This window comes from Mytilus californianus, unplaced genomic scaffold, assembly GCF_021869535.1.
Source record: "Mytilus californianus isolate M0D057914Y unplaced genomic scaffold, xbMytCali1.0.p SCAF_7, whole genome shotgun sequence".
Classification (NCBI taxonomy): Eukaryota; Metazoa; Mollusca; class Bivalvia; order Mytilida; family Mytilidae; genus Mytilus; species Mytilus californianus.
Window position 1 is genome coordinate 78,581,007 of NW_026262723.1, and position 12,664 is coordinate 78,593,670.

At 35.4% G+C, this 12,664-nt stretch overlaps 1 protein-coding gene across 1 annotated transcript in view; it reads right to left on the minus strand.

Moving 5' to 3' along the window:
• LOC127710246 (diacylglycerol kinase epsilon-like) overlaps positions 1-12,664 on the minus strand; it is a 65,856-nt gene that overhangs the window by 47,195 nt on the left and 5,997 nt on the right. Inside the window, exon 4 of the mRNA XM_052216016.1 lies at positions 11,401-11,549. Coding sequence (XP_052071976.1) covers positions 11,401-11,549 — 149 coding nt within the window. The remainder of the gene's footprint in view (positions 1-11,400; positions 11,550-12,664) is intronic.

The following is a 12,664-nucleotide window of genomic DNA, read 5'->3' on the forward strand; positions in this document are numbered from 1 at the left end:
TAGATGTTAGATATATAACCTGGTTCCACAGATTGGTAAGGGTCATATTATATTGTACCTATATGTCAGTTAACTTGAGTTCGATAATAGATATTAAACATTACAGTAGTGCATACGAACTTAATAGCTAGAATACTATAGTGAACAGTTAATAACCTTCGTATGGTAAAGGTTTTATGAATGACACTCGTTTATGAAGTACGATACATTCGACTTGTTTATAATACGCTTGGTTGATTATAATGATATGCTATTTGATACGACTTATCAGATACATGTATTTGTATTTAGAAATATAATTGCAAGTTTGTTGCATATTATGAATGTCACTGCATTCTTGATACTCAGTATAGTTTATTGTATATGGAATAGAATATTTCATACGATCTTGTAACATTGTTAATTACACCACTATACTATTTGTATGATTCTAGTATAAGACTTTAATAAGACTGTGATATTGATAAATGTGATAATTATATGCTATTGTTATTGCAGGGTTATTTTCCCTATGTTTACTTGTATAATAAAGTGATGTCAAAGAACCCTAGACTTGTCGTTTATGGAACCCCCGTAAAACAAGACTATTATAATGGCGCCCAACGTGGTTTTTTCTGGTAGATCAGACGTTTTTGGTGAATAATGAAGAGAATGAAGAATTATTCGTATTTTGGCAATACACGATACCCGTAGATGTCGCTACACCTCAGTGATTACCGATTGACAATAGATGTTACTTTTAAACTGAGTTGTATTTAATGTACCGGTGTGTGTTTTGACTTTATAATTAAATATCATTTAGTAAAACTTTTGATACATACTAATTAGTTGATTGACATTGAATATATTCTTTATTTGTATTTGAACTGTGTATATATAAACATTGATTGTGTCACTTGAATTTTTTTTAAAAATAACTTTCTTTGTTCTTTTTCCGTAAATTATGAAAAGTTATCTCATACATATTTAGCTGTATTTGGAATTAAATTTTTGTTGTAAAATTTTGTTGAAATAACTGTAAATTTTCATTCAGAATTTGATTATGTAATTAGCTTTCGAACATATTTACAGTTAATTAACTTACATTAAAATTTTAAAAAAAGTGTGACACATAGGTAGAAAAGTAAACAGTTGCTACTGTTTGTAATTGATATATATTATATTTGACTTTGTAAGAAAATACATTGTGTTGATATTTGTACATTGAAATAATTTGCATATTATTGTGTACATAATAAATAGATTCATAACTGCCCAATCCCCACTCCTGTAAGTTAGGATTGTTGCAAAGACCAGAGACACGACAAATACTCTTTTACTCGTAAAGTTCCACAGAACTTTGCTGTCGCAGATATTTACCTATAAAATTTGAAGGTAAGTAAAAAATATAAGTACAGAAGTAATTGCCTGGAGTAACTTGTACATTTGAAGTAGTAGGTATAAAGCACTAAGGAACTAGAAGTTTACATATTTATAGTTGAGTAAGTATACGTGTTGTTTGATTGATAGGTTCTGGCTATTTGGGGTACTTGATAGGTGTCTACATTGTGTAGTATAGGTAGATCTGTTGCTTCGGTTCTTGTTGTTGACTGACTGATTCTTTAATACATTTTAAGTTTAAGGACTTTCAGTGATTTCATTGATGATACAGTGATATTATTTACAGCAGCAGCAGCAGTACCAGTTACTACTTTACATTATATTGTATAATATATATTTGCTTATATAGTTATATATATATTTTTTGATTATATGTAGCAGTTAGTCGTACTCAGTTAGGAATAAATTACACACATTTTGGTGAGTATTAGGTGTGTGTGATTTTCAGAGGCATAGCTGGGTAGGAACTTTAAGAAAGGTACGTGCGTGTATATTGATACTACTTATATTTGTTTTTCTTATACATATTCATTGGTTTTCAGTTGAGTTGTGAGGTATTGTTAGCCACTGTGTACATTATACTTTTATATAGTATTTCTGAGATCCATTTTGTATTTTTTTTTTGTATACATATAGTAATCAGAGTTTTGATTTCAGTATATTGATTTACCATTGCAGAGTTGCATTTGTCATCTAATCTGTTTATTTTCAGAGGAGTTAGTCATTTCAGTCCATTACTATATTACTCTATATTTATTTAGGCACTGTTGTCGAGTTTGTTGATACTTAATCATAATTTTGATTTCAGACCTTTGTAGTAGTTAGAGTTACTAATCTTATTCTTTTGACAGGATATTCATTTAGATTTCCAGATTATCGTATATCATATTTGGATTTGCATTGATTCTATATTTATTGTTTTCTGTAGATTAGACAGTAGACTGCAGATATTAATCTTATTTTTTTTCTTCTCAGATTTCAGGTACTTATTTATTTTTTTTCCTATTTAATTTCAGAATCTTTATTTCTGTTATAGGTACTTAAAACGTTTTGTTTATTTTATTTATTCCAGATGATTTCTTTGTATTTTAGGATAAATTAACATTATTCATATATTTGTTTTTCTTTCAGATACTTTGTTCCTATTGTAGGTACTTAACATCCTTATTTTGTTTTAGCACTAATTTTTGGTATATATTTGTATTCATTTCAGACATATTTTTTTCTTCTTTTAGGAACTTAATATTTTTGTTTTTTGTTTCAGAAGATTTTGTTTATTTCAGATTTCATCTCAGCATTTTATTTCTATAGTTTAGGTATTATCATTTTGTACAGCCATGTCGGATTATCTATCCAAGGATGAGATCAGCAACATAGTTTTGGCCTTCAAGGAGATGGACCTCAAACCATGCGCTCAGACACCAGATGATTTCAAAACCTGGATGGAAGACTATAAAGACACAGATGATGATTTATGGAATGTCTACTTACCACGGATATCAGCATTTTCCGGAGATGCAAAGACTAGTACACCATATGACCTATGGAGATATGAGGTACAGTGTCTCATCAAGACAGGACATACACATGAAACCATCACGATGGCCATTAGACGTTCTTTGCGTGGAGATGCTAGCAAGGTTCCCATGCGACTTGGTCCGGAAGCAACCATTGACGACATCATTGATAAGATGGACAGCATATACGGATCTGTTTATCCACCTGAAGCTTTACTTGGCCAATTCTACACGGCCAGACAGCAAGATGACGAAGACGTTGCAACATGGGCTTGTCGATTAGAGGAGATACTAAGCAAAGCCAAGAACAGAAAGAATGTGACCGAGGAAAACATCAACGACATGCTTACATCCAAGTTCTTTGATGGATTGAGACCGGAGATGAAGAATATTGTCCGCTACAAGAAAGATACCATCACAGATTTTCATTCCTTACTGAAAGCTACAAGAGAAATAGAGAATCAACATAACATCAAGCCATCTTTGAAAAAGAAACCATCTATACATGATTCTAGTAAATCAACGACAACAACTGTAGAAAACAGGCAAATTCAGCAGCTTACAGCTTTGGTGAAACAACTCTCACAAGATGTCAAGGCTTTGAAGGAAGATAGAAATTGTGACCAACCATCTACTAACATTCAATGGTCAAGAAGAGATACATCATGGACACCATACCACCCAGACGAAACAACCATATACAGACCAGTAGAACAACACAGAAGACGCAAACAGAATGATTTCACCTGTTGGCGCTGCAGGCAACCAGGACACTACGCCGTAGACTGCACTATACGACTTGATCATTCAAGAAAGACACAGCGTGCTCTGAACCTCCAACAAACGTTCATCATGAAACAATCAACACAACAAACTGAACAGAAATCGTCCACATCAGGACTACTTGGTTCATCAAATGAAGTCACTATTACTATAAATGGAATTAATACAACAGCACTTCTCGACACAGGTTCAACTGTATCAACGATAAGCGAGAGTTTTTACAATCAGCATCTATATTCAACGCCATTACAGTCACTCAGTTTTCTTTTGAACATAGAATGCGCCGATGGACAACGTTTACCTTACAAAGGATACATTGAAGCTGACTTGCAACTTCAAGGAGCAGCTGACAACAAGATTCAACCTGGTGTATTCCTCATCATACCAGACAGCGAATATCATAAAGAAGTACCACTGCTTATCGGAACAAACATCTTATCTGAAGTTATGAAGGACATCAAACAAGAACATGGTACACGTTTTCTACAAGATGCTAACCTGATGACACCATACTACTTAGCATTCAGATGTATGACCTTAAGAGAGAAAGAACTTGAAAGACAACATAACCGTTTGGCACTGGTGAAATCAGCAGAGACAAAACCGATTATCATACAACCTAACACCGAAGTAGTTATCAAAGGCTATATGGACAAGATGTTACCGTATCCATCAACCGTTTCCATGTTGTATGCAACTTCAAACTCAGTAATACCTAACGACTTAGATATTGTACCAGCTGTAATCACATACGACCAGAATCAACGAGATGATATTCCAGTTCACATTTCGAACATTTCTACAAGAACAGTAACCGTTGCACCTAGAGCTCTTTTATGTGAACTTCAACCAGTGACCATAACAACAGAACAAGTAAAACCAGATGACAACAATCAAATTGATATCTTCAAAGATATACACTTACCAGACGATATGAAACCAGATGAACTTCAACGAGGAAAGAACTTGATAAACCGATACAACGACATATTCTCCAAGAGCGACACAGATATTGGTTATACGTCGTTAGTGAAACACCGAATAGATTTAACAGATAACACTCCATTTAAACAACGACATCGACGAATACCACCGTCAATGCTAGAAGAAGTCAGAGATCATCTTCAGCAATTACTGTCAGCAGGCATCATAAGGCGTTCACATTCACCATGGTCGTCTAACGTCGTCTTAGTCCGGAAGAAAGATGGGAAACTCCGCATGTGCGTTGATTATCGTCAACTGAACCAGCTGTCCATCAAAGATGCCTACGCACTTCCGAGAATTGAAGAAATCCTTGAATCGCTAGGTGGAAACAAGATATTTACAGTGCTTGATATGAAGTCTGGTTATCATCAAGTGGAGTTAGAGGAGGAGCACAAACAACGAACAGCTTTCACTGTAGGACCACTTGGTTTCTTCGAATTCAACCGATTGCCATTTGGGTTAGCGAATTCACCAGCTACATATCAGAGATTGATGGAAGAATGCCTTGGTGACTTACATGCAAGAATTTGTTTCATCTACTTAGACGATCTAATCATCTTTTCAAAAACCTTGGACGAACATCTAGATCGCCTCGAGAGAGTTTTCCAGCGTCTCCGAGAAGTTGGCCTAAAGTTATCTCCGAAGAAGTGTTCTTTCTTTCAACGAAAGGTGAAATACGTTGGTCACATCGTATCAGAGAAAGGAGTTGAGCCAGATCCAGATAAGATCGACAAAGTCACTAATTGGCCAAGACCAACAACACCCGAAGAAGTCCGCCAATTCCTAGGCTTCGTTGGCTACTACAGGAAGTTCATCAAAGACTTCTCAAAGATTGCTCGCCCTTTGACGGATTTGATGCCTACAACAGAAAAAAAGATTAAAGGAAAGAAGCCGAAGAAAGATCACAAGCAACAACCATGGCAATGGAATAGAGAACAGGAGAAAGCCTTCCAACAGTTGAAAAGTCATCTTGCATCACCGCCAATACTAAGCTTTCCCGACTCCGAACATCCATTTGAGCTGCACACCGACGCTTGTATTAATGGACTTGGAGCTGTTCTTTATCAGACACAGGAAGGAAAACAGCGAGTGTTAGCTTATGCCAGCAGAGGCTTGTCAAAATCAGAAAGAAACTACCCAGTACACAAACAAGAATTCCTGGCGTTAAAATGGGCCGTCACAGAGAAATTTAAGGATTACCTATATGGCCAGAAGTTTACAGTTTACACAGATAATAACCCTCTGACGTACGCACTTACCACAGCGAAGTTAGATGCCACAGGACATCGTTGGCTTGCAGCATTAGCATCCTTCGATTTCAACATCGTTTATCGACCAGGCAAAAACAACGCAGATGCTGATGGACTGTCACGTCTTCCTGGTATTCACACCAAACCAGATAACATCTCAGAGGAATCTGTCAAGGCTATATGCAGCTTAGTACAACCTGTTGCATATATAGAGTCTTTATCACACCAACCAGATGCTTTAGACAATATACCTGATATGCTCAAAGAACATCAAATCAATATCAGAGATGAGCAGATGAACGACTCTACAATAAGATACTGGATAGACAAAGTCAGTAAGAAGATGAAACCCAGAAAGCATGATGTACCGTCGTCACCATTCCACAACATGCTGTATAATAATTTTGACAAGCTGAAGATCAAGCGTGGTATATTATACAGAACAACTACTGACAACGACACTACCAAATATCAACTTGTACTGCCAGCGTCTCAGATCTCAACAGTACTCAGATCACTGCACAACAATATGGGACACCAGGGAAGAGACAGGACAACATCATTAGTCAAAGAGCGCTTCTTCTGGTTTGGCATGACTAGAGATATTGAGCAGTGGATCCAGAGATGTCCAAGATGTATATGGCGTAAGACTCCAACCAACGACAGAGCTCCATTGACCAGTATCAGAACTACTCAACCCATGGAGATAGTCTGTATGGACTTTCTGAAGTTAGAAGTTTCTAAGGGCGGATACCAGTACGTATTGGTGATTACAGATCATTTTACCCGATACGCACAGGCCATTCCAACGAAAAACATGACAGCCCGAACCACTGCTGAAGCTTTCTTCAAGAACTACGTGGTACATTATGGACTTCCAGAAAGAATACACAGCAACCAAGGTGCTAACTTTGAGAGCCGTCTAGTCAAAGAGTTATGTGATATTACCGGCATCAAGAAGTCACGGACAACGCCATATCACCCACAAGGCAACGGACAATGCGAAAGATTCAACAGGACACTCATCAACATGCTTGGAACTCTCGAGAAAGATAAGAAAGCAGACTGGAAGTCTTACATTGGTCCCATTGTCCATGCCTACAACTCGACCAAGCATGACACTACAGGCTTCACACCGTTCCAGCTGATGTTTGGTCGACAGCCGAAGCTACCAGTAGATTTAGCTTTCGGGATTGACAGTGATAGAGAACCGAAAAGTATGACGAAGTATGTTGAAGATCTGAGACAGAAATTAAAGAAATCTTACCAACTTGCATCATCAGCTGCAGAAAAATCACAGGTTAGACAGAAGCAAGCTTATGACATCAGAGTTAAAGGAGCCATTTTACATAAAGATGATCGAGTACTTGTGAAGATTCTTGCCTTCGATGGAACCCACAAGTTACAGGATAAATGGGAAGAAGATCCATATGTAATCCTCGATCAGCCCAATACAGAACTACCTGTCTATGTAGTTAGGAAAGAGAATGGTCATGGAAGAAAACGAACGCTTCATAGGAACCATCTACTACCCATTGGAAGCATCAACGAGGAACTTGTGGAAGAGAACACAACTCACCAAATGCCAGTTCCTTTGCCAAGAAGAAGTAAAAGAAAACCAGCATCACCAAAGAAGAAAACTGCTCCAGTAGAAGTTTCAACAGACTCCAACACAGAGAGTGAGGATGAATCAATGGTGTATGTCGTGGTTGAAGAGCCTCCGCAAGATGTTCAACAAGATATTCAGCCGGATGACGTTATCCAAGCAGATGATGAAACAGCATCGGTTGAGGAGGAGGCTACTGTTCCTGGTAACGCTGATGACGATCAGGACCGCACCGAGGAGCAATCTGAATTAGAGGAGGACGCTTCTTTGCCTGAGGAATCAGGAGGTTCAGAGCACGAAACATCACTAGAAGATCAAGTACATGATTTGGCAACAGATGCTTTACATGATGTAACAGATGATGATAGCACGGAATATGAGAACATTGATGATGAAGAAGAAAAAGATGATGACACAACAGAACCACAACAAAGACGATCTACCAGAACCAAAACATCAACAGCTACAACCAAGTACAAGGATTTTGTTGTACCACCAGTCTCCAAGAGTGCACAACCGGAATGGATGGTTCGTGCTGACTACCTTAGGACTGCAGCATCCTCTGGAATGTTTATCAACATGGCTGATGAAGTTTCCAGAGCGATGTTGAAGCTGATCACCAAGACAGACGATTAGATGATATATTGTATTTCAGTTTTGTCCAGTATTAGACGAGGACGTCTTTTCCTCACACAGGAGGAAGATCATTGTTGTATATTTTTGTTTATTGTCACCATGATTTCAGTTATGTCTTGGAAGACATTCTCGCAGCAGGGGGAGAATGTGACAGAGTATATTTTTACATATTTCATTTATTAGTATTTTACATTTTATTACATACCAGATATTATACTTTATTCATTCACTCTGATCATTTGATCTTTTGATTTATAGTTTATTATCTCTTTATACTATAAATTGTATGAAAGTTCTAGTCAGTCATACTTCATTGAGCAAAGTTGTAATTGTATCTACCCGTCCAACTCATTAGTAAATTAATTGTCACACCTTGTTTATCTTTATGGTCAGTTCTTATTGGTCATTCTGGACACACCTCAGATTTTGGAAAAGAAGTAATGGTGGTTAATTCTTGAAAATTGGAGACATACATATTTAATATTTACTTCTTATTTAAACCATATATAGTGATGAAACTTATATAGAGACATTCTATTTAGTGCTCGTTAGTACTCACTGAAGTTTCCATACTTTGGAATCACTGTAGTTATTGGAAATTACATTCTTTATATCTGGTAAGTAGATTTTATGTTCTTTGTGGTGTATGAAAGGCGTATGCAATGCATGCTATACAATTCTGCCCGTTTATAGGTAAGTATGCCCATAGACCTTAGATATGATAGGAGTAAGATAGTTTATGTATTAATCTGAGAATATATGATTTGAATCTGTAGTTTGGATGTAGAAAGGGAGATTTACGAATGATTTTGAAAGTGACCTTGACCTTTCAGTTATGGATCTATGATGTCACATTGACAATTGCGTTAATATTGCCATATATGGTAATTTTGTGTAATAGCTTGATTTTATTATATCAGTCTTTAATATGTTGTATTTTGTATAAGGGATCATTATTTTCCTGGATCCTAGTATTTACTATTGTGTATTATTTTCAGGACACATAGATTATGATGTTCCTGTAACATACTGGTTGTACTGTAGATGTTAGATATATAACCTGGTTCCACAGATTGGTAAGGGTCATATTATATTGTACCTATATGTCAGTTAACTTGAGTTCAATAATAGATATTAAACATTACAGTAGTGCATACGAACTTAATAGCTAGAATACTATAGTGAACAGTTAATAACCTTCGTATGGTAAAGGTTTTATGAATGACACTCGTTTATGAAGTACGATACATTCGACTTGTTTATAATACGCTTGGTTGATTATAATGATATGCTATTTGATACGACTTATCAGATACATGTATTTGTATTTAGAAATATAATTGCAAGTTTGTTGCATATTATGAATGTCACTGCATTCTTGATACTCAGTATAGTTTATTGTATATGGAATAGAATATTTCATACGATCTTGTAACATTGTTAATTACACCACTATACTATTTGTATGATTCTAGTATAAGACTTTAATAAGACTGTGATATTGATAAATGTGATAATTATATGCTATTGTTATTGCAGGGTTATTTTCCCTATGTTTACTTGTATAATAAAGTGATGTCAAAGAACCCTAGACTTGTCGTTTATGGAACCCCCGTAAAACAAGACTATTATATTATTCACATTAATAAAAACCTCACAATAATTTCTGAATTTACAGTAGGTCATAATATGATCGAAATTGGTACAAAAATTTAAATTCAAGGATATAACCCCTTAACAGTTCAGTTGAAATATATAAAAATGATCTAATCATTTAAATTCAAAACCCAATATTCTCTGATTTTCTTTTCCAGATAGAGGAGATCCTGAGGTATTAAAAGTGCAAGGTGAAAATCATCTTTGATTTGTGGTTCATGGTGTTAAATTACTTCTTAAACCATCACAGTTTTTACTCAATCTAAACTAAGGTTATTTATCATCTTGAAGATATTCATTTTAAAAATTTTATCATTTTCAAGAACATTACTCCTCATGGTAATAGATTATCAATGTGAAAATGAGGCATGACTTGTATTTTATATTAAGTACACCACTGTTGTAATTATGCCACAGTAGAATGATATTGGTTAAAAACAAGAATGCACATGCTGAATATCTCGCCTGTTTTACTTATCATTGAATTTATGTTGAAAGTCTGTAATATGAAGGTTTTACTACAAGTATCACATAAAATTAATATTGACCAATGAGGTCAAGGTCATATAAACCCTGCCAGACAGACATTTTCACCTTACAATCATTCCATACACCAAATATAGTTGACTTATTGCTTATAGTATCTGACAAACTGACAAAATTACGAAAATTTAACATTGACCAAAGAACCCTGAAAATGAGGTCAAGGTCATATGAACCCTGCCAGACAGACATGTTCACCTCATAATTGTTCCATACACTAAATATAATTGACCTATTGCTTATAATATCTACAAAATAAACCAAACCACAAAAACTTAACATTGTCCAATGAACCATGAAAATGAGGTAGAGGTTAGATAAAACCTGCCAGACAGTCTTGTACACCTGGCAATCATTCCATACACCAAATATAGTGGCCCTATTGCTTATAGTACCTCAGAAATAGACCAAACCACAATAACTTTACATTGTCCAATGAAGCATGGAATTGAGGTCAAGGTCAGATGAAACCAGTCAGCCTTACAATCATTCCATGCATGTTTGTACACCAAATATAGTTGACCTATTGCTTACAATATCTGAGATACAGACTTGACCACACAACTTTAACCTTGATCACTGATCCATGGAATAAGGTCCAGGTCAAGTGAACCCTACCTGATGGGCATGTAGACATTGCAAGGAACCCATATACCAAATATAGTTATCCTATTACTCATAATAAGCGAGTATTTCACTTAACAAAAAAACTGTAGTTATTTTTCAAGCTCACTGAACCATGAAAATGAAGTCAAGGACAATGGACATTATGACAGACAGAAACTTCATAACATAAGGTATCTGCATGTAAGGTATGAAGCATCCAGGTCTTCTACCTTCTGAAATATAAAGCTTAAAACAAATAGTTCACGCCGCTGCCGCCCCCTGATTGTAATACCTAAGTCTAGCATTCTGAGACTTTGGGCGCAGGCGAGACAAAAATCAGGTAAACAATTTGTTAAGATGACAGAACTGACAAAGCAATTTCCAGGTTTATGAAAGACCAGATTCACTGTTTATTCCAGAATGAAATCATTTAAATCACCTATCTAACATGTCTGGCTCTGCCTTCTCAACTTGATGCAGAACTGTGGTTATCGCCATATCATGCATTGTGTGACCTTCACCCCAGCCTAGTACTCTGGACAAATCATTTCCGGTTCCTAGTGGTAATATTGCAACTAATGGAGGATTCTGTAAACGAAAGATGAATGCATAATTTTTTTAAGAAGTTTGGATTAACATAAGTCAAAACAGAACATGTAGCAGACAACAGTTTAAACTTAATAACTGCCCCAGGGTGCAAACTGCATAATCTTTTGTCACCATTCTAATCATCTAACTACCCGTATTTACTGTAACCAAAATCATCAGTCCCAAAAGTATATCTGCTTTAGACATATTCAATTTAGCTAATTAATAAGGCAACAATAAACAAAACATCCTAGATTTCCCTATATCTTAAAAAGTAACTTTAGGCCTGCGTAATTCTCTAGCGTTTTTTATACCTTAACCAGAACACAGTTGTCAATTTTGTTAATTTCTATAAACAAATATTGGTCTTCTTATTCTCCATTTCATCTTGGCCGAATTTCCTGATAGCACCATGTTTTTGGATAATCTCTTATATGCTTTAATTTGAAATGTGAAAAAATGATAAAAAATGTCAATGTCTGATTATGTCTCATGAAAAAAGAACACAATTTTGTGAATTTCAATAGAATAGCTACAAACACTGACAAATTCTATAACAACCACTGCATAACTATCAATAAAAGGAAAAGTTCAGTTGACCTTCAACATGTACAACTGATATTTTTAAATATGACAAACGATGATATGATTACTAAGAGATGTGATACAATTTTTCAGCCATGATACATGTACATGTAGGTATTAACATTACTATAGTATGTATAGTGATCATGTAAACCAAATCTATTTATCTGCAAATACTGTAGATTCATTATTTTCGTGGGATACTAATTTTTGTGGATTTCGTGGATAGGTAAACCATGAATTTAAATGGGCAACGAAGTATAAATTAAAATTATTTTCTATAGGCTTGGTTGATAAACTTTGAAAAAACCACAAAATCAAATATCCACGAAAATATAAGTTTTCTTCAATCTACAAAATTGGTATCTACCAAGATAAAGGAATTCACATATGCAGAATGCAGAATAAACTGTTGTCACAGAGACATGTCTTGCTTGTTGTGTAATTGTGATAGAATAGTGCAAATGTTGAAATTTAAATGGTAACACTATATGAATATATATCTCTGTACACTTGGGACAATAAAAGAA